Source organism: Tamandua tetradactyla, chromosome 23, assembly GCF_023851605.1.
Source record: "Tamandua tetradactyla isolate mTamTet1 chromosome 23, mTamTet1.pri, whole genome shotgun sequence".
Classification (NCBI taxonomy): domain Eukaryota; kingdom Metazoa; phylum Chordata; class Mammalia; order Pilosa; family Myrmecophagidae; genus Tamandua; species Tamandua tetradactyla.
Genome location: NC_135349.1, coordinates 18465713 through 18488479, shown reverse-complemented (window position 1 = coordinate 18488479; position 22767 = coordinate 18465713). Strand labels below are relative to the sequence as shown.

The 22767-nt window shown below is 47.7% G+C and overlaps 2 protein-coding genes across 5 annotated transcripts; one reads left to right on the top strand and one right to left on the bottom strand.

Moving 5' to 3' along the window:
* Window positions 1–239: 239 nt before the first annotated feature.
* SUMF2 (sulfatase modifying factor 2) lies at window positions 240–15785 on the top strand. Of its 4 annotated transcripts, none has more exons than XM_077141056.1 (9): window positions 240–359; window positions 3147–3303; window positions 6379–6493; window positions 6936–6980; window positions 7359–7509; window positions 8341–8396; window positions 10117–10201; window positions 10342–10486; window positions 15532–15785. In XM_077141056.1, exons 1-9 carry the CDS (start codon window positions 299–301, stop codon window positions 15587–15589), a joined length of 873 nt encoding a protein of 290 aa, XP_076997171.1. In that variant the 5' UTR covers window positions 240–298; the 3' UTR covers window positions 15590–15785. The 4 variants fall into 4 exon arrangements, with proteins under 4 accessions (XP_076997171.1, XP_076997170.1, XP_076997168.1 ...); XM_077141055.1 differs by lacking the exon at window positions 15532–15785 and adding an exon at window positions 11629–11830 and having other exon boundaries at window positions 7359–7497; XM_077141053.1 differs by lacking the exon at window positions 15532–15785 and adding an exon at window positions 11629–11830.
* PHKG1 (phosphorylase kinase catalytic subunit gamma 1) lies at window positions 8816–22022 on the bottom strand. The gene is made up of 10 exons (XM_077141052.1): window positions 21563–22022; window positions 18969–19083; window positions 18268–18446; window positions 17814–17868; window positions 14960–15025; window positions 14512–14675; window positions 14039–14129; window positions 13716–13869; window positions 13451–13576; window positions 8816–13099 (listed from the first exon to the last, which is right to left on the bottom strand). Exons 2-10 carry the CDS (start codon window positions 19049–19051, stop codon window positions 12854–12856), a joined length of 1164 nt encoding a protein of 387 aa, XP_076997167.1. The 5' UTR covers window positions 19052–19083; window positions 21563–22022; the 3' UTR covers window positions 8816–12853.
* Between the last annotated feature and the right edge of the window lie 745 nt (window positions 22023–22767).

Sequence of the window (22767 nt, the reverse complement as noted above, 5' to 3'; positions counted from 1 at the left end):
TATTATGTATGCCAAGGCAAAAGAGAAATGCCGATTTACATGTAGAAGGGAATAAAACTGGCCCAAATGTTCACAAGGTAGTGAGCGAGGGTCTAGAATGACGGGACAGCAAAAACATTGCCCACAAGGTGGCAGGCCGCAACCTCGGCTGCTATGGTTTGAAGTTTGTAAACTGTTTGGGACACTCAGGAGGACGGTGCGCACGCGCGCGCAGGGCACGGCAGCCGACGTGGTGCGTGCAGTGCGCGTGCGCGCAAGAGCCGCGTTCGGCGCTGATTTCAAGGCTCCGGTTCCGGGCATGGGCTCGCTGTCCCTGCTGTCCTTGCTGTCGCTGCTCTGCGCCCCGTGGGTCGAGCCAGGTCAGTGCGCTGGCCCGTCCCACTTCCCCTGGCGCCATTTGTTCTGGGAGCACCAGGGAAGGGTTGGGGCGCTGCGGCCCTTCTCTCTGCCTCCTGGAAGTTTCGGAGTGGCGGGAGGTGCCTCCCAGAGGCGGCCACCTTTGAAGTGATTAAAAACTCAGATCTTATAGGCTCTCACGTCATTTTACTTCTTAAAGCTTATTGTTTTGGAATCTTTTACGTAAAAAAGCAAAAGAGAAGAACGTAACAACACCCATCCCCATTTCACTTACCCGCGATGGCCAGTCTTTCCGTATCCCACCCACGTTGCCCTAACCGCGGAATCGTTTGAAGTGAATCTAAACATTATATCATTCATTCCTAAATGTTCATCTTGGATAGCTGAAGATTCGAAAAACACTTGCCATACCGTTTTTTTCCACCTAAAAATTTAGTACTTTTTAATCTCCTTAATCATTACAATGCCTATCAGTGTTCAGATTTCCCCGATTGTCTTTGTGTGTGCCTTTTTTTTTTTTTTTTTTGCATAGGCAGGCATCGGTAATCGAACCCGGGTCTCCGGCATGGCAGGCGAGAACTCTGCCACTGAGCCACTGTTACCCACCCTTTTTTTATGTTAAAATATACATGACAAAATTATTTTCTCCACCTGTAAATGTACCATTCAATGGCACTAAGTAGATTCAAATGTTGTGCAACCATCACTATTTCCAGAGCGTTTTCATCATTCCAAACAGAAGCTCTGTACCGCTCCCCATTCTCCCCCCGCCCGGCAGTCCCTGATAATATAAGTATGAATTTGCCTATTCTGTCTACCTCATATAAGTGGAATAATGCAGGATCTGTCCCTTTTTGACGGGCTTATTTCACTTAGTATAATGGTCTCAAGGTTCGTCCGTGTTTTAGCATGAATCAGCACTTTGATCTTTTTTATGACTGAATAATATTCTTATGTATATAGTACATTTTGTATATGCATTCATCTATCAGTGGACGCTTGAGTTGTCTCCATCTTTTGGTTACTGTGAATAATGCTGGGACCAGCATTGGTGTACAAGTATCAGTTTGAGTCCTAATTTTTGTTCTTTTTGGTATATACTTAGGACTGTAATTGCTGTGTCATAGGATAATTCTGTTTTGCTTTTTTTTTTGGCATGGGCAGGTACCAGAATCGAACCCCAGTCTCCAGCATGGCAGGCAAGAATTCTGCCACTGACCCACCATCACACTGCCCATGTTTTGCATTTTGAGGAGGCACCAAACTTTTCCTCTCACGAACTTTTTTTTTCAATTTTTTAATTAATTTTTAAAAACATAACAAACACAAACATTCTTACCATGTGATCATTGCATTCTACATATATAATCAGTAATTCACATATCACATAGGTGTATATTCATCATCATGATCATTCCTTAAAACATTTGTATCAATTCAGAAAAAGAAATTAAAAAAACAGAAAAAAATTCATACATACCATATCCCTCACCCCTCCCTTTCATTGATCACTAGTATTTCAATCTACTAAATTTATTTTAACATTCGTTCACCTTATTATTTATTTTTAATCCGTATGTTTTACTTCTCTGTCGAATAGGTAGATAAAAGAAACATCAGACACATGGTTTTCACAATCACGCAGTCACATTGCAAAAGCTATTTTCACCCCTCTCATAAACTTTTAATTGGGATTGAAATCAAGTTTATACATTACAATTTGGTATGTTTCTTAATTCCCTTTTAATCTTTTAATCTGAGATTTCTCCAGCTACTCCCCTCTTTATTCCTTGCAATTGATTTGCTGAAACTGGGAGTGGATGAAATAGCCAGTGTGTGTTGGAATGAGAAGAGAAGAGGATCAAAGATGAAGTCCTAAGGCACATCAGAAGACCTGTACTCTGCCTTTGAGGAATTTATAGTGTTTAGATATTTCCTGAATATGAACCTAGCCTCTTAAAGTAGTACAATCATACCGGAGAAGTGTGTTATATTTGAGAGAGCACTGAACTAGAAGTAAATAGACTTGGATCTAGTCCTGCCTCCTGCTAACCAGCTCTTTTAGTCATTTTCCTTTCTGGGACTTGGTTTCCTTCTGTCAAATGAGAAAGCTGAATTAAAGATCTTTTTAATTCTGTTGTTCTCTAAGGCATTCAGACAGCATGGGTGAAGGTTATTTGATGCCATTCTGCAGCATAAAACATAATGATGAGACTCAATCAGGAATTGCTAAGATTTTAGCAAGTGGAAGGGAAGAAATAGAGAAACCACATGAGCAGAAGTATGAATAGGAACATGCTACATGTATTTCAGGGTATAGCATCCAGATGTACTTAGCTAAGACAAAGAGGAATAAAAGAGGTAAGGAAAGGAAATTAACATTTGTTGAAAACCTACCATGTGCCAACATTTCACATGTTTTTTTAATTCATGCAACTACCACCTGTGAGATAGTTAAATGTTATCTTCATTTTATACATGGAGAAATTGAAACTCAATGCAGGTAATTTGCCTAAGTTCACCCAGCGAATTAAGTGGTAGAATAGGGATTTAAAGCCAAAATCTTTTTCTTTTTTTTTTTTTAACATGGGCAGGCACTGGGAATCGAACCCAGGTCCTCTGGCATCGCAGGCAAGCATTCCTGCCTGCTGACCCACCGTGACCCGCCCAAGCCAAATTTTTTAAGATCCATTTTTCTTTCATTATACCTTTTGGAGCATTTCATACAATCCAACTATTGCCCCTTGTTTGATATGCATGTGTTACTTATGACTTCGTTTTCTCTGCAGGGAATGGACAGACTACTAGTATGGTCCAGCTGCCAGGTGGGAGATTCCAGATGGGAACAAATTCTCCAGATGGCAGAGATGGTGAAGGGCCTGCCCGGGAGGTGGCAGTAAAACCCTTTGCCATTGACAAATTTCCTGTCACCAACAAAGATTTCAGGTATATTAGATATTCTTCTAAGTAGAGTAAAAGTTCTTTCTAATCTTCATTCATAATATCTAAAAGAAAACTAGCTTGTTCATGGTCACATATTGTCTGTGCAATAGTACTATAGGATAAGTATTATGTATGTTTAGCAGTTGACAAATCTTCTTTATATTTCATATTATAACCTGTTATATGATGGAAATATGGTTTCACCTCCAGTGAGCCCCTGAACTTAGAATCCTGTGATTTGTATCTGCTTCTCTGGGGAAAGATTCTCAAACTGTTTTGATGCCCTGGGTTTGGTAAAAAGCTGTTGCTACCAAATCTCTTGATTGCCTCCTCCATTCTCAAAGCCCCTTTGGGTGAACAATGGGTGAACAATGTCTTTTCATGTCAGAGGCTCAGAACAGACAACATTTATCAGTGAAGTATCTGTTAACCCATAGAAAACAATGCATTTTACCCCAGCAATCTGCTTGCTGAAATTTAATAAACCTTCCAAACTCTCAGGAAGTCATTCTTCTCAGACTAGGCTTCTTTCATTTGTTAGACGGATATAATAATACCTGTTCTGCCTACCCTCCGTGATTGTTGTGATAGCAGATAAATGATGAAGACCTTTCAGGAAAAAAGACCAGTTTCCCATCCTTAAATCTCCTGTTTAGTGGTTTTATTCATACTCTTCAAATCCCAGCTGATAACCCAAAGCCCTTCAACTGGTGAATGGATGCTTTGGTTTCGCAGCTGCTGAAACAAATACCATATAATCAGCTGGCCTAACCACAGGAATATATTGGTTCACGGTTTCAGAGGCTGGGAGGCTTGCTTCTTCCTGGGATCAATATGTTCTGACTGGCCGGCAATCTTTGGGGTTCCTTGGCTTTTCCTCTGGATTCTGTGGACTTCCAGCTGCTATCTGCTCCCCCATGGCTTCTCTCTCCATCAGGCTTTCATTCTTTTTATAAAGTATTGCAATGAAAGCCCAATCTAGTTGGACAATATCTTTTTGTGTGTGTTTTTGTTTGTTTGTTTGTTTGTTTGGGTTTTTTTTGGCTTTTATAAAAAGTTTTATTGTAGTAACATATAGACAACCCCAAATTTCCCCTTTTAACCACATTCAAATATATAAATCAGTGGTGTTGGTTATAGTCACAATGCTGTGCCTCCATTGCCACCATCTAGTTCCAAAACTTTTCCATCACCCCAGCCAGAAACTGTACCAATTAAGCATTAATCCTTCATTCCCTACGCCTACCCCCAGCCCCTGGAAACCTATATTCTAGTTTCTGACTCTATGAATTTGCTTATTCTAATTATTTCATATCAGTGAGATCGTGCAATATTTGTCCTTCTGTGTCTGGCTTATTTCATTCCACATGAGGTCTTTAAAGTTCATCCATGCTGTCGCATGCCTGAGAACTTCATTCCTTTTTACGGCTGAATAATATCCCATCGTCTAGGTATACCACGTTTTGTTTATCTAGTCATCTGTTGATGGACACGTGGGTTGCTTCCATCTTTTGACAATTGTGAAGAATGCTGCAATGAACATCACTGCACTGGGCAGCTCTTGCTCCCCAACTCCCCACTTTTACTTGGCACTAAGTCTTATTGTGTTTCCCTGCTGCCGGGCCCCTTATATTCATCTTCTCTCAATTTTTTGTCTGCCTTAGCTCGGGTGCTCACCATTACTTGCCTGGACTAGTGCAGTTGACTCCTCCCGGGCTCACCACCTTCAGACTCTCCTCTCTCCAAGCCAAGAATGCTATGTACTTGGCATGGGTTCCACGGTGCCCCCTTCTTTGCCGCTACAGACAGCGCCCTCCTAGTTGGACAATATCTTAACTGAAGTAACGTCTTGATGAGATCACCTACCAGAAGGCGGACCAATACAAGAACATGTCCAAACTGGGGTGTGCAGTTCAGTCCACTAGATAAACAAATTGGTATATCTGTACAATGGAGTACTACTAGGCAATAAATAGGAACAAGATACATGCCACCTACTGTTTGAGTCCATTTTATGACATTCTGGAAAAGGCAAAACTATAAGAAGAAAAAACGGTGGTGGTCTCCAAGGGCAGAGACCACCAACAGTTCCATATATTGGGGTAATGGAACTGTTCTGTACCTCGATTGTGCTGGTGACTATATATGCTTTTGTCAAAACTCACAAATTCCCCCTGTACACTAAAAAAGAGGAAATTTTACTGGTGTGAATTGCATCTTTTTTTACATATAATAATAATAATTATTATTATTGTAGAATGGGTTGACAGTAACTTGCTTTACTCAACTTCCTCGAAAATGGCTCACAGGGCAGAACTAAGGGCCTCTTCATGTTCTTTCATGGGAAATTTTTTTTTTGTATTTTTTTATTATCATTTTTTATTTATTAAACATAACAGCATACAAACATTCTTACCATATGCTCATTCCATTCTTAATATATAATCAGTAACTCGCAATATCATCATATAGTTGTATATTCATCATCATGATCATTTTAGAACATTTGCATCAATTCAGAAAAAGAAAACAGAAAAAAATTCATACATACCATACCCCTTACCCCTTCCTTTCACTGATCACTAGCATTTCAATCTACTAAATTTATTTTAACATTTGTTCCCCCTATTATTTATTTATTTTTAATCCATATGTTTTACTCGTCTGTCAAAAAGGTAGATAAAAGGAGCATCAGACACAAGGTTTCACAATCACACAGTCACATTGTGAAAGCTTTATCATTATACAATCATCTTCAAGAAACATGGCTACTGGAGCACAGCTCTACACTTTCAGGCAGTTCCCTCCAGCTTCTCCATTACAACCTTAACTAAAAAGGTGATATCTATTTAATGTGTAAGAATAACTTCAAGGATAACCTCTCAACTCTGTTTAGAATCTCTCAGGTGAATTGCATCTTAATTTAAAAAGAAAATTTCCTACTCAGGCTTTCAGATTAGTTCCATGGAGCTTGAGAAAAGTCTGTGATATGTCTTACAGGACACAGATATATGAGGTTTCTTGGAGGAGGCAGGAAGTGGGATGGGAACCCCTATCGGCTGAAATCTCTTTTTTCAGGGAATTTGTCAGGGAGAAAAAATACCAGACAGAGGCTGAGATGTTTGGGTGGAGCTTTGTCTTTGAGGACTTTGTCTCCAATGAACTGAGAAACAAAGCGACACAGCAAATGCAGGTAAGAGAATCTGACTTGCTGCAGAGGGGGTGGGGGTGGGACCTGTACCAAGAATCCTGTAGAATAGGAGGTCATCTGGGCCAGGGTGGAGAATCAGACCTGAGAGCTGGAGACAGAGAGGAAGCTAGAGAAACCTATCCCAAAGAAGTCAGATGACCACTCTCCCGGAATATTAACCCTGAGCTGATTCCTGGATACAGAGAGAGTCTGATAAAGATGCAGATATACCTAGGGTTCAGGATACTCCCTGAGCTGGCAAGGGAACATATTGACAAGCCACCCTGTAATCAAGGTAGTGAGATGTTACTCTTCAAAGATTCCAGCCACAGCCCCACTTGGCCTACCTGAGCCAGCCTGGTCTCTGTCTTACCCTCTGTCTCTATTAGGAGGGTAGCCTTGGCGGGGGCCAAGCAACTCATAGTTATGCGCCTTCTTTTTGCAGTCTGTTCTCTGGTGGCTTCCAGTGGAAAGAGCATTTTGGAGGCAGGTAAGGACTGATTCCTGTTCCTCATTTTCTCCTCCTGTTAACCTTACCCTGGATTTCCTTAGAAACCCTGGTTTCCTTAGAACCCTTGCCCATCTAGGAATTCTGAGTTAAAAAGGATGGCAGGGGAATTTTAAGGGAACAGCCAAGTAATCCTGTCTCTTCTCCCCTAATCCTTTTCCCTGTTGCCTATCCCACTTCTCCCTTTAATCTCATTTATAGTCTCCTTTCTGACCCTGGACCTTTCCTCACCCACTAGGCTCTCTCTTCCAACTCCCTTGCTCCATCTAGTGGTAACGGCTGAAATTGGGCATGCTAAGCCTAGCCTTCTTCAACTTCCATGAATCTCTGAAGCCTGTCTCACTCCACCCTGGCTCTCAGCCTGCAGGTCCCGGCTCTGGCATCCGAGACAGATTGGAGCTCCCAGTTGTACATGTGAGCTGGAATGATGCTCGTGCCTACTGTGCTTGGCGGGGGAAACGGCTGCCCACAGAGGAAGAGTGGGAGTTTGCTGCCCGAGGTGGCTTGAAGGGTATACTGATGCCCCTTTTATGCTTCTCCCCCTCCTGCCCTGCAATGGGGGTCTTTAAAGGGTGAAAAGAGTCCATGTTCCCTAGAGCAGTGCTTCTTAAACTATCTGTGGGGAAGGACCAATTGCTATTTTTTTTATAACCTGTCTAAGACCAGTACTGTAAAATACAATAAAAATAAACAACTGGAAAAATTGAATGAAAAAAACACATAAAACACAAGCCCAAATTTTTCACTGGGGCATTCACAGACATGATTTACATTTTAATGAATATAAACATAGAATGGGGGGGGAAAGGGAATTACCAAAACTACACATTTTCCGTAGGGATATAGGTGATTAATTTAGAGAGTCACTATTTGCTCTTGCCTATGTCATTCCACAATCCTAACAAAACACGAAGTTATGACAGAAATAGTGATTCTCCAGTAAACATCTGCATATTATGAAAGAATAGCAGATTTATCAATAGTCAAAATTTGTAATATAATCAATGAGGTTGCTTTGGTTCATTTATTCAGTTTAGGTTCAGTTAACAAGTTCCTCAGTGCGTGGTCTCCATTTTTGTACTTAACTTGACATGGACCAGTAACAAATAGTTTACAGACTGACACTGACCCAAGAACCACAGTTAGAATTGCACAGCCAGGAACAAATCAGGAGGCCAGGGGCGCCTCCAAATGCAGGACAGTGAGTGGGCGGGTGCGCACAGTAAAGAAAAGTAAATAAACCCCCTAACTTCTTTTCGATTCCCTTACACTTTGTCTTCCCCTGCCTCCTCTCCAACTCTTCACCTTCCCTGCCTCTGCTGTCCCCTTGCTCTCCTGGCAGGTCAGGTTTACCCGTGGGGAAACCGGTTCCAGCCAAACCGCACCAACCTGTGGCAGGTGAGACCTTCATTGACTGAGACCTGCTGTAGCCAGGCATTGTGTTAGGCCATGGGATTCATAGGGCTTTGTGTTCTGATGGAAATAACTGGGAAATGAGGAAAGCAAAGGACTAGTGGGATCAGTGCTGCATATGAATATTTGCAAAGTGGGCTCAGGAATAAATCACACAGCCTGAGGGAGCTCGGGATGGCTTCATAGAGAAGGTGACTTTTTAGCCAAATGACTGAATTTGCCAAGTGTAAACTGAAGCACTGGGAAACTGGGTTGTAAGAGATGAAGCAGAGAGTGGGTTTGGGCCAGATTATCATGGACCATATATGAAGCTAAGGTTTTAAGATTTTACCCTGTGGGCGGCAGGGAGCCAGCAGGGGAGTAACAGCATTATTTTGATTGGGGCAGGGGGGTGGGATGGGGGGTGGGGGGTGGCAGTGCTAATTTGTGCATCTGTGCAGGACCAGGTGAAGTAGAGCAGCAGTGATGTCAGGGGTCTCAGAATTTGAGGCTGTCACAGTTGCCCAGTAGATTATGATCACTCGAGTTAAATAGAAGTGGAATCAAGAGGGATAAGAAACCAAATGGGAGAGGCATGTCGATTACTGGGTTAGTAATTAATCGAATGTAGAGGGATGGAAGAGTTGGATTCAAGCATGAAGCCAGGCCTGGGCAGCACAGTGATAGCACTACCATTGTCCAAAATAGGACATATGATGCTTGGGGTCAGAAAAATCGAATGGTTTGAGACAAACTAAGCTTCTGGTGCCTTTGAGTCATTCCTCTTCTCAGTCAGATGTTGGAAACAAGTGTGTAGCTTATGACAGAAATCTGGGTCATAGCAAGTGACTTGGATGTTATCGGCATAGACATTAGGCAAGACTGATCTTTCCAGGGGGATAGTAGGGAGAGGAGCAGGTGGCTGGGGTGACAGCACTTAAGATACCACCAGCATATTAGGGAGAGCCACAGGTAGAGTGACCTTAGCTTGGAATCAGAACTTTGCAGAAAGACAGATCTGACTGATTCACACTGATCTTTGCTAAATCAGTTTACCATTTTGAGCCTTAGCTGCTAGTTTTTTAAGTGGAGGAAATACATGCCAATCTCTTCCTCTTCCCTTTAGTCAGAGCTGTTGTTATAGAGTAGTAGCAGCTGAAACCCAATTTTAAGAAGAAGAACGAACAAGTTAAACAAACTGAAATGGCAAACATAGGCTACTTTTTAAAGTTTGGTGGTGAAGAAACAGGAGAAGAGGGTGTTGTAGCTCCAGGGAAAGGTGGAGTCAGGTAATGTGAGGGAGAGGTAAACATGTTGGCGGAAGCAAAGAGAGAATGAGATAGGACATCAGTGGTTCTGAGAAGGCAGGCAGGAGTTGGCTCCCACACTCAGGCAAAGGGGTATAGGAGAGGAGGAACTTCTCCCAAAGGTGCCCTAGCACATGGAGTTTGAGACAGGCTAGGAAGGTACTGAGAAGAGAGAGCAGGGTTGTGCTTGACATAGCTCCGTGGGCAGTGAACAGCAAGAGTACATGCCCTTTGAGATCCAGTAGGAAGGTCACATGGAAGATGGAAGGTGACTGATTTGGCAGCTTGGGATGGGGGAGGTTAGGTCACTGCTCCGTGCCCTCCTCCTGTCCCAAATAATAGAGTTTTCCTTTGAGCAGGCAGCAATACCTGCCTTGGGACAGGCTACCAAATGTTTTAACCTTAATTTCTCCCCTCAGGGAAAGTTTCCTACGGGTGACAAAGCTGAGGATGGCTTCCATGGAGTCTCCCCAGTGAATGCCTTCCCCCCACAGAATGCCTATGGTGAGGTTTCCCAGTGGGTTGCTTCAGTGCTCACACAGAGAGAAGCACCCACCCCATTTGTTCCCCAGGGCCTTTGACAGGCAGGAGGGGTGGCCTGCTACTCCCCAGCCTTTGTACCTGACCCACCTTCTGTACCACAGGGCTCTATGACCTCGTGGGCAATGTGTGGGAGTGGACGGCCTCGCCATACCAGGCCACTGATCAGGACATGCGAGTGCTCCGGGGGGCATCCTGGATCGATACAGCCGATGGCTCTGCCAATCACCGGGCCCGGGTCACCACCAGGTGAGGGGCTTCCATGGCGGGAGGCTGAGGACCTGGAGCCCAGGAGGCACCAGAGCTGGTATCTGTGCTGCTTCCACAGCCTTTGCCTTTGCCCAGAGTTGTAGGAACAGAAGAGAAAACGGTGTTTGCCATAAAAAGGGAAATGGCCCCAGGACAGCTTATAACATATTCCTACTAACTTCCAGGGTGTTCACCAAGAGGGGACTTTGTGTCCAACATCTTAATTATCTGGGTTTCTCTTCTTGTCCTCACAGCCAGGGAGGCAGAGGGAGGGAAGTAGAATGTAGGTCCTGGCCAGTAGTTGTGGAATTACAGACTCAACTAGCCAGCACATGTAGTCATTTTCTACAACCACTTTGTTTTGCAGTCAAGGAAAAGTAGGTTCAGAGAGGTCCTGGGTCCTTTCACACAGATGGTTAGTGGTGGGACCTGAATGGCTGAGTCCAGTCTCCTAACTCCCCTTCTAGGACTTATTACTTTATTCATTTACATTTTTAATTTGATTGATTTCTCTGTAAACTCCTGGATCCTGTATGGACTATGGAGAATCCACGGTTTCTGTGACCTCAGGATGTCAGGTTTCTACATGTTTCTTTGATCCGTTAAGGCCCCTTAATTTTCCTTACCTCCTTTTCCAGGAGATTGTACTGGAGAAAGTACTGGCCAGAGAACCAGGAAACTAGGTTTCCCACTGATTCTGTTCTGGCTCTGTAAAATGATGGCCAGATCCTGCCCTCTCAAGTGATTGGGAAATGGTAAATGAAATTATAATAGATATGCAAATTCTTTGAAAGGTGTGGAGTACCAGTGAATGCTGTGATATTCTCATTTCTTGCTGACAGATCTTTTAGCAGAGTTATTCTATGCTGTTGGCTGGAGAATAGTCTCTCCTGCCTCCCGGTTCAGTTTCCCAGGATCTCTCTTGTTTCCCCACCCTGACCTAAGGCTCTTCCTAGTCCCTTTCCCTAGGAGTGGCACATGCTCAGGAGCTGCCCTCATCCAGGCTTCTCTCCAGACCATGCCCTCCCCAGCCCTCAGGCTCACCAGACAGCGATAGGCCCCAGAGCTTAGGAAGGGAAGCCAGGTAAGGCCCCAGACCCCCGCTTAACAAATGTCCTTTCTCTCTCCTCCTCTGGTGAAAGGATGGGCAACACTCCAGATTCAGCCTCAGACAACCTAGGCTTCCGCTGTGCTTCCAGTGTAGGCCGGCTACCTGGGGAACTATGAGCAGCCATGCAGAGAAGAGAAAAGCCCTCCACAGTCCCCTTGTCATTCCCTGGCCATATTCCAAACACAGCCAAGCCTCAACCAATGGCATCTCCAACTTCAACCTCAGGAACGACCTCCTTCTCCTTCATGCCTCACCAGGGCAAAAGAGGCCTCTAACCCTCAAAGCGTAGGTCATGGTCTTGGAGAAGAGGCCCAACTTGTTGATTGTGGCTGGAAGCTGGATGTTTCTATTTGAAAGTCCAGTATTAACCACATAGGGGCCAAATACTTGAACAGTTGGAGCAGAGTGCTCTGAAAGGCAGATTGTTAAAAAATTTTATATCTATTCTCTCCCCTTTTTTCCCTCTCTGAATGAGGAATGTGACATTATTTCCTCAAGATAGAATTTCCCCCCTGTTCTCTATCCCCCACACCCAGAAAATTACCTTAGAAGGAAAAGGCATCCTTCATTTGCCTCATCTGTGTTCTGTGTCTCTCTGACAGAACTTTGTTTCCATTCTCTGCTATGTAAAATGCAGTAAATCAAACTCTTTAAAGCACAGCATCAATCTTAAAAGGGTGGGCACTGGGATGACCTGATGAAACTTTGCAAATATGGGAGTCAGTAGGTAAATAATACTCTGGAGAGACAAATATTAGGAACTTCCGCTTCTATTGTTAATTATGTATGGGCTTCCCAGCACCTCTGAAATCATGTCCTTGAGAATAACCTATCAGTGGTCATTGTGAGTTCAGTAAAACCTGTGATCGTGTAGCCCAGACTGTGTCTGCCTTTTTTCACTACCCTGGGTGGTGACCCAAACCGTAAGGAAAGAGCATCCCAGCACCACATGTAACTCAGAACCTCCCATGGAGAGACACTGTGTAGTGGTACAACTGGGTGGGAAGAAGCAGGAGGCTCCTGGGTCTGGGACCACACCTGCCTCCCCTTACCACTTTGGGCCTGGCCAGATCTTCATATCTCACTGTGTCGCTGGAACATCCTGTTCCCTTGTGTGGGACCCTTGGAGGGGATTTCGGCCCCAGTTTCCGGGTTCCTGGTTGGCCCAAATGGCACTCCTTTGCCTCACATTTCAGGGACTTCCTCTCCCTGCCTGCTGCGCCCCTGCCCCCCACCCCATCCCATCCACCAGCCCCTTAGTAGTCGTCCTCGGCCAGGGAAAGGAGCACGGCCTTGGGCGTGTTCTCGAAGAGGGCAGCCCGATTCTGTTGCTGCCCCTTCTTCACCCAGTGGCCATAGATTCGGAATGCGTAGGCATCGATGAGGCGGCGTAGAGGCCGGACTGCATAGGGGTTGCGGATGACGATCTCCCGCGTCACAGGCTTCATCCGGTGGTACAGGTAGTAGATGCGCACGGAGGCCAGCACTGTCAGAGCTATCACCTGCAGAGGGCCAGGACTGAGAGCCCCTCCCTGGCAGTGCCGCCCCTGCTCCCAGAGCACTTTTGTGAAGCCTTAGGTGGCTTCTGCTGGGCTCTTCCTAGTCTTCCCCCATTCCCACCCCTCTAGCTTCTGCAGGGATGTAGGGTGAAGGGCCAATCTGACCACAGATGTCTTCCATGAAGGCAGAAATTGAACTGTAACTACCACTGGTAGGGAGAAGGTGCTCAGAAAACCCTGACAGGGTGTAAGGAGCAGTCCGTAAGTGGGGGACAAAAGGGGGCTGGGAGGCTTGGATTCAGGAGTTAGCAGCAGCTGCCTGGGGGCCCAGGGTTGGACTGGGGGCTTGCTTACCCTGAACTTGCCCCTGGGACTGAAGTGCCGCACTTCTTCCACCACATACTGCTGGAAGAAGGGATGCGCTAAGGCCTCCTCTGCCGTGCAGCGACCCTGAGGTTTCACCACCAAGAAGCGAGAAATCTGAGAGAACAGGAAGGGGACAGGAAACATGATTACAGTGGCCTCTCAACATCCAGAGATGACAGGGGTGGTGCCTTGCATGGCATGGCATCTCCCCTCCCCCGACCAAGCCTGGGAGCCAGCATGCCTGGCCTCTCACCACGTCCTTCACGGTGTCTGAATGATCATCCCACTCAGGTGAACCAAACTGGTAGTTGCCACTCATGATCATTCTCAGCATCAACATCTGTTTCCGGTGCCAGAAAGGTGGGGACCCGGCCAGCAGAGTATACATGATGACCCCTGTGCTCCACCTGGGGTGCATGACACAAGGTTTTCACACCCAGAATTGGAGGCACCGGGGGATAGAGTGAGGAGCTGGCTGCAGCTCCTACTGCTGCTTTCCCTTCCCAGCCCAATGCCCCTGGTTATGGATGGGGGCATCACTGCCCCCATGGGTCACCCTCAACCCCCACCACTCACATGTCCACCTCCTTCCCATAGCCTGGGTGGTCCTTATTCATGGAGCACTCGATGATCTCAGGGGCCAGGTAACTGGGAGTCCCGCAGACCTCTGCAGAAACAGTTAGCACCAGGGTACGTCAGCCAGCAGGATTTGGAAGAGCAAAGGCCAAAAAAATCAGTGGATCGGTAGCAAAAATGATGCTTGGGCAGAAATTCTTAACACTGGCCAGCTTCCTCAGGGCCAAGAGCAAGTACTGGCCCCTGTGGCCAACAGCCTGGTCACTTCTAGCTTCTTGACCTGTGACTTGGGCAATGGGAACCTAGTTCAGTCCTAGAAAGGACTTACCAGAATAGGTGTCTTGTTCCTGAAATGGTAGGGGTTTTATTCTAGGGAAGCAAAGTGAAGGGAGGAGCCTAGGCAATCTCGGTTGCTAGGAGAGTTGTTGAGAGAGTGGGAGCTCCTGACATGGGCCAAGGCCATGTTACCGGACCTCGCAGCTTCTTTCCTGGCTCCAGCTGACAGGAAAAGCCGAAGTCCGTGAGCTTGATGTTCATGTCATCATCCAAGAGGATGTTCTCAGGCTTCAGGTCCCGATGCACGATGTTGAGCTTGTGCAGAGTGCAGATCACCTCCAGCAGGGCTCGCATAATCTTCCTGGGCCAGGGCAGGCACGTGTTACTCTCATCTCCTACCACACAGGACCAAGCACGAGGCAGCGGGACCCAAGCTCACACACTAGCCATACTGTAAGTGAGGGAGGACTTTGGGACAGGCTGGGCCCATCTAGACTGAGCCAAGGAGGAGGGAAGGCCACACAAGCCAATGGTATACATCCCCAGCACAGTCACGTGGCCACCGCCATGCCTCCCATAAGACCTCAGTGCCTTGCACGAGGACTCTGGGGGGAAGGGAGTAGAGAGAGGGGCAGTGTACTTCACCTGGTTTCCTTCTCACTCAGGGTGACCTTCTCAGTGAGGTAATCAAAGAGCTCCCCTCTCTTCATCCTGTGGGGACAAAGCATTTGTAACGGGGTTGGTCCCAAGACCACCTGCTCCTTACCCTGCCCCCAGTGAGCTGCCTCCTACTCTGATACCTCCAGAGATAAAGCTGGCTATTCCCCATGAAGGACCAAAGCCTGGTGTAGGGGGCTCAGGAGGTGAGAGGGAGGCTGTCTGGGAAGACGGGAAGAACAGCAAGGGAGGCTGGGGATGGTGCACCAGTGTGGGGGGCCCTCCGTCTGTGGGACTGACATCCTGGGCTAGGCTTAGGGCCAAAACCAAGGCTGGGGGGAGAAAGTGCACCCTGAGCCACTAGCCCAGCCCTTATGACCCAGATCAGAAGGCAGGAGCATGCTGATTTTTTCCAGGGACAAATGGAAAGTTAGGGAAGACAAAAGTTTTGCTTATTTTTGGATTAAGAACTGTGTTTCAGACTTTGGGAAATGTCATTAAGGTGTGCCCAAGTTAAAAGAGGGTAGGCCTTTATCAAATACATGTTAACTCATTTGAAGGAAAGGAAATTGTATGCAGAAAAAGCCAAGAAAAGAGCAAGAAGCCAGAAGTCATTGAAACCTGAGGAGGAAGGAGACATTGCCATGCAATTGCCATGTGACAGAAATGCCAAGGACCAAGCACAGGCTGCGGCTAGCCCCAGAATGCCATGGTCTCTGGGGCAATAGGAGTGCCTCAATTTTTTATTTATCTTGGTCTCAAAACCATTAGCCAATAAATTCCCATTGTTAAAACCGAAAAAAAGAATTGTGTTTCAGTTTTCTCACCTCTTAGGGTAGCCTAGAAAGAAGTTTCTAATAGAAAAAGCTAGTGATATCTCAGAGGGCTCCTCAGGGCAGTATTAAAAATAGCTTCCCCAGGAAATTTCTTCAAAGGTTAGAGACACTTGAGCTGCCCCCAAGGGCTGCCTTCCTGTACAGGACAGTTGGGACAGCTGCAGCTGGTTCAGGCTGGCAGGGTTATAAGAAAGGCTCACTTGAAAAGGGTGCATCCTCCCAGGAAAGCAGTGGGATTTCCAGGGCAGAAAGGGAGAAGAGTGAATGAAAGAACACAGAATTTAGCCCCCCACATAAAAAGGCAAGGAACCCTTGGGTTCAGCTGGTGGGGTCTGGGAGTTCTGTTTGGGAAGACAACGTAGAATTTTCAGAGATGAGTCTTGTTTTGTACAATACCTGTGCCAGGTTCCCAATAGGCAATGTGTGAATCTGGTTTTTATCATTTTAATTCCCTTGGAAAGACACTCGGAGAACTTGCCAGCAGCAACAGCCACGGCAGCAAATAGATCAACTTGTGCAAAGTACATGGCCAGGCTCCTGCCTCCTTGGAGCTAGCAGTTTAATTGTATGCATATGCAGAGTTAAATTGTCTTAACGTACAATAATACTGTACATATTCAATATAGTGGGAATATGAAATGTTGCAACAATGCAAAATCTATTTTAATAATTTTCTCAAGTAAAACCAGCTCTTAGATTAGCTGTTATGTATGGAGAACAAGCGCCCTTTACACCAATGATTGATGTCGCCACAGACCCCTCTTCAAATGAAAATTCTGATAAATATCTGGATATTCAGCTCACAGAGCATGGAGCCTGATGAGGCAGGCAGAGGGGTTGGTACCACCTTTCCTTTCTTGAGATGAGAAAGCAGAGTCTCAGGGCTGAAGGGCCTGCCGGTCCTTAGAGGGGGCAGTGAACCTGCAAAGGGAGGGAAGGAGCCCATCTCATAGCCCTGTATGTACAGAAGTGGAATTGGTGGGGGGAATGATGACACTGAGAACGATGACAATGATGATGAGGATGCCAGCTCCACTTTCAAGCCCCCTGCCACGCACCTCCCTGGTCTGAGCCACCCCCACCTACCTCTCCCTGGATTCTGCTGACCTCCCTCTTTTCCCTCTTCTCTCCTGATAGCCCATTCACAGCATGATCCTTTCCAAAGGCAGACCGAGTCACATTACCTTCCTGCCCTCCGCCCTCCAGTGGTCTCCCCTCCCATTTTAAAACCCAAAGTCCTCACCGTGGCTAAGTAGCCCTGCAGGATCAGGCTATTGTTACCACCTGCCTGGCATCCTACCACTTGCCACATGCTCACTCCACTCCCCGGCCCTGGCTTCCTGGCCCCTCCTCCCACATGCCAAGCCCACCAAGCCGCAGGGCCCTCCGGTGACTCTTGCCTCTGCTTGGAAGGCTCTTGTCCAGGTCTGCTCGGGTCACAGCCTCTGAGAGCCCTTCCTGACCGCTTCATCCAAAACAGCCCCCACTCCTCTCTCCCCTCGCTCTGCTTTACGCATGCGTACATGTACGTAAGTCTGCATATACCATGGATTATTTAATAATTTTCTTTCCACTCTCCACGAAAATTATTACACAAAGTCAGGGACCCTGTCTATCTCACTCACTGTGGTCTCCTCGGCACCTAGAATAAGTATTGAGTGAACCATTGACATCAATGTGCGAGTCACTGGACTAAGCTTTTTCGTATAAATAGCTCATTTAAATATTACCATGCCCCCTATGAGATAGGTCCTACTATCACCCCCATAATACAGATGAGAAAACTGACTCAAAGAATCATTCAGCCCCTAAGTGGTGGTCCCAGGATTCAAACCCTGGCAGCCTGAGCCCAAGGGCGGATCCACCTAAAGCATTTGTGATCCTGTTAGGTGTGCACAGTGCAAGGGCTGGCTCCTGATCTCTGGACAGCACTGGGTGGGGGGCCACATGGCGAGGGTCTCTGAGGGTCCCCTAGGGTGTGGCCAGCTCCAGGGCTGGGTACTTACAGGTCAAACACCAAGAAGAAGAAAGTGTTGGTCTCATAAGTGTCCTTCAGTTGTACTGAAATGGAAATGGCTCACTGGGGTCAGGCAGCAGAGGGACCTGGGCAGGGGTAGCAGGGACTCAGGGCAAGGGAATTAAAGTGGATGTGAGCTGACTCCAAAGACTGGGGTGGTACCAGGACAGCATTCAAAGAATGTCTACCCAGGGATGCCCAGGGACTTCAAAGTCCCTTTCCCCCACCCGCACCCATCCCCACCCCTCCCTAGAAGTCCCTCTATTCTGCCAGAAGAGAAGGCTTGGGCAGAGTTGAGTTCGGAGCTATGGGGCAGGTGGGACCTCAGGGTGCAGGAGCATCCCAGTTGATTCTGACCAACTGTGTGGTGGGGCCATATCCCTTGATCATCAGGGCAGAATTATGGTGGGGCAGGCCCGCTGTGCCTCGGGACCATCACTCACTGATGTTGGGGTGCCCTGAGACCTTGCGCAGGATGTCCACCTCCTTAAGCGTGGCCTCTCGAAGTTCCTGCACCTCCTCAGGGCTGAAGCTGCCCCCACCGGTGATGTCGATGATCTTCACAGCATAGTCCTGGCATGTGGGCTTGTGGATGCAGCGCCTGACGACACTGCTAACTCCCCTGTGGGTGCAGAGGACAGATGGGCCCTGCAGCTCCCCACCCCGGGGAGGGTCCCAGATTGAGGGATACCCAGTCCAGGCTTTGGGGGATGGTGGATGAAGAGACAAGGCACTGGGGAGGATGAGTATCCCAGAGCTGACCAGCAGCCAGCCTGGTCTCAGGTCTCTGGAGTAGTCCAATGTTATTCCTCAGCAGGAAGAGAGAAGCTGTCCACTCTGAGGGACATAACCTGTCCTCTGACCCCTGACATTGCCCAAAGAAAGGTTTGGGTGTGCCTGTCAGCAGGGCCTGGGGAGCTCTTTGCTGGGAGAGGTCTCTGGTTAAGGTACTCTTTTGCCCACTCTATCAGTTCTGGCTATAGGACGGCAGGAACCCCAAACTGAGAGATTCTCCAAGTGGGTGATACTTTGGGGATGGAAGTGGGTGGGTGCTCATGGTCAAGCAGAGGTCACTCCAGCTTCGGATCCCACTGGAGCCTGAGACGGTACTCTGCAGAGCAGGTCAGAGGAGGGGCTGCCTTACCTGCCAAGGATCTCCTTGGGCTCATAATTCTCGTAGAAGCCCTGTGCAGAATGCAAATCGGGCAGTGCCTCATCTCGAGTCATGCTCGGCTCTCAGAGAGTGACTCCAATGGGCTCTGAGAAGGGAACAGAAAGAAGCTGTCAGCCCTTCCAACAGAAGGGATGGGCTCCTGGAGGACTGGAACCATTTTTCTCCTTTGTACAGGGCCAGCCTATAGGGAATGCTCGAAATTAAGGTTTGTGCACACTGATGCTCACAGTATTATTCAAAGTAGCCAGAGGATGGAAGCCCCTAAGTGTCCGCCGACCAATAAATGGAGAAGTAAAATACGGCGGATCTATACAACAGAATAATACTTAGCTATGAAAAGAAAACAGTTCTGTTACCTGTGAAACATGGATGAACCTTCAAGACATATGCTAAGTGAAATAAGCCAGATACAAAAGGACAAATATTATATAACTTCACTTATATAAAATACCTAAAATAAGGAAATTTATAGATACAGAAAGCAAATTACAAGATACCAGGGGCTGGGGCTGGGCTAGGGAGTAGGGAATTAAAGCTTAATGGGTGCAGAGTTTCTGCTTGGGATGATGGAAAAGTTTTGGTAATGGATCAAAACTGTGATTGCGATTAACTCCTCTGAACTGTTATGCCAGCAAGGGGTTAAAATGGGAGATTTTGTGTTATGTATTTATTTACATATGTAATGTTTGTGGAATAAAAATCTCGACCAACTTCATACTCTTTTCTAGACCCCAGGAATGAACGTTTTCCTTCCCTCTGGTCTCCCCACTCTTAGCTACTTGGAGCTTTGGAAAGGGCCAGGCTGGCTTCTCCCACTGGCTGTAAACCGCCCCCCCCCCATGACCCCCGGTGACGCTGTGGCTTCCTGCGGTCATGTTCTTGCCACAGGGCAGGAAATCAGGCCCCACGGTCAGCTCTGATGGGGCCTATACGGCCTTGATCTTAGAAAGACCCACAGAGAAACAGCCGAGGACAAAACAAAGTGCTGCCTCCTTCCCTGTAGGACATGAAGCTGCTCCTATTTTTCCTGACCACTCTCAGCGCTTGTGGGAAAGATCAGAAGGTTCACAATGTCATCTTCACTTGGGGCTCCTTTGGCCTCTCTCCATGTCCCCAGGTACAACTGTCCTTCCCTGAAACATGCCTCTTTCCAGGACATGCTTCCCATGCTGGGCCACGCTACTCCTTCCTCATTCATTCCACACTTAGCCAGGACACTCACAGGCACTTGCTCATTCCTTCACAGATACTGGCCACCTCGCCTTGCCAAGAACTGTGTCAGGTACTCTGGGCGATGCAGGGCTGGATGGGTGGGTTGTGGTCCTTGACTCTGCATTATCCCTCATCAATACCTGCATCTCCCTCCCCACTGGGCTGTGATCTTTTCTCCTCAGACCCTATGACCCTACCTCAGTCATCTCTGTCCGTGGTGCTCAGGGCAAGTGTGTAGCAGGTGCTACGGCCTGGACCCACAGGGGCCCAGCTGGCCAGTCCTGTATCGGGAACAAAAAGGCCACCAGGGAAGTGAACTTATCCTAACTCATGCAGGATTTGAGAAATGGGTAAATCACCCACTGCCAGGAACAGGGGCAGATCGGAAACAGGCACAAGTTGCCACACAGCAGGCCAGAGTTGCCTGCAGCCCCACTGCTGCCCACCCTTCCGGGCCCATGAAAGTCTGGCCCGTTTGCTGACCAGCCACATGGCAGCCTGGAAGCCCCAGGACTCAGACTGGTAACTCCAGGAGCCTGGTGTCCCCATTGCTGGGTGTCTGGTCAGCAGAGGGTGGTTTAGAATAACAACAGCCTCCTTTGCCAGCAGCAGATGCCCGGGCTGCCTCACAGGTTCCCTCATCCCCAGGCAGCAACTGGGACCCAGGCCAGAATGTCTGTGCCCTGCACAAACAAGACCATTTCCTGACAAGTCCTTTTAAGTCCCCAAGACGAGTACCTATGACCCCATCTGCCATCTCCGAAGGCTAGACCAACCCCAGAATTTTCCTGTGTGTGTGTCCTTCCTCCCCTCAGCCCTCTGTGGGCAAAGGATATACCCAATCCTACCACTGCAGAATGCTATCTCAGGTTGGGGGTCTCCGTCCCTTGGCGTGACCAGTTTAGCTGAGTCTGTCTGCACTCACTTCTCCTGGGGTAGGGGTAGGGTAGGGTTATATTGCCCCATCCTCCTGCTGTAAGGCCTGACTTGGGGCCATCTTTGAGACTCTGTCCCCTTGGCCCCCAAATGCACCTTCATATGTTTCCCAAGACCCCTTTGGAGAGGGTCCCCAAATGGGAGTAGATGGGAGTAGGTGGTCCTTTTGGAACATAACACCTCTCCCCCAAACTCTGAGTAGGAAAACACAGCCACGGGATCTGCTCTCTAGTGCCTCCTCCCCGCCTGGAGGTGCCCAGGGAGGCTTCAAGAGACAGTGATGCCACTCTCCAGGGTGGGCCCAGTCTACCTTCAGAGGCAGAAATGGGCCTAATGGGTTTGGGGTTTCTGTCTTCCTCACACACCACCCTGCCCAGCTGCAGCCTGGCTTTTGTCATCACTGGCCCGTTACTCACCGTTTTCTCCTTGCAGGCCCTTGAGAGAGCTGGACAGGAATCCCAAAGGTTCCAGAGCCCCTCGGGGAGAGGAGATGACACAGAAGAGCCGTGTCCTGAGCCGACAACAGAGCAATCTTGCTGCTCTTCCTTCGGGTTTTGCTACTTGATGACCAAAGGCTGACGTGCCAAAAATAAATCACAACTGCAAACCTGGGACACAGGCCAGGCCCCGGCAGGGGCAGCAAAGAGCCGAGTCTCCTCCGGGAGCGACCTCTGGTGGAAAGTGAGGGGAGCTTGGGTGGCTAGGGACCAGGCAGGGCAGCATGAGGTGCCATTCTTCCCTCTGGAACACGCTCAACTTCCAGGCCCTGAGGAGACAGTCAGCCTTGCTGGAAATGCTCTCACTCTCTGGGATGATTTCCAAGGACACTGAGGGTAGGGCCCTGGAAAACAACCCTGCATCTGACTGCAACGAGGCTGCCACAGGGACCCAGGCATCTGGACAGTCCTGAGGTTGTTCTATATCAAGCAGCTCCAAAGGTTAGCGATCCACCATCGCTCAGCCCTCCATGATCCACCCAAAGAAATCTTCCTCAACTCATTTTGTTTTCAGCTTGCCGTTTGTATTAGGAGGAATTCCACGTGCCTATGGGGTCTGGGGAATATACCAGTGCAACTTTGGGCAAATGGTCCTCCAGCAGGATTCTACCTTAAGGGGTTGATGGAATTGGAAACATTATACATATCATGCCAGCACACAGGGAACACTCTTTATTGTTCCCCTTCATTCTAAAGCTAATATTTTTTCAACCCCCTAATCCTAATATTCCAAATCAGGGGGTACGTAATACAGTGCTTTACATAGGAGCTGAGCCCACAAATATTAGATCAGCATTTTACAAAGCACTTTGTATGTCTCACTTGGACCTCAAAACTCTGATATTAGTTATGCCTAAGAGTCACCCCCAGAGAACTTAGTGCATGCTCAAATGTGGACTCTCTAAGCTGACTTGGCAGGTGAACTCACTGCCTCCTCCCCATATGGGACATGACTCCCAGGGGTGTAAATCTGCCTGGCAACATGGGACAGTACTCTTGGGATGAGCCAGGACCTGGCATCATCGGACTGAGAAAGCCTTCTTGACCAAAAAGGGGAAGAGAGAAATGAAACAGAAGTTTCAGTGGCTGGGAGATTTCAGAGTAGAAAAGTTATCCTGAGGTTA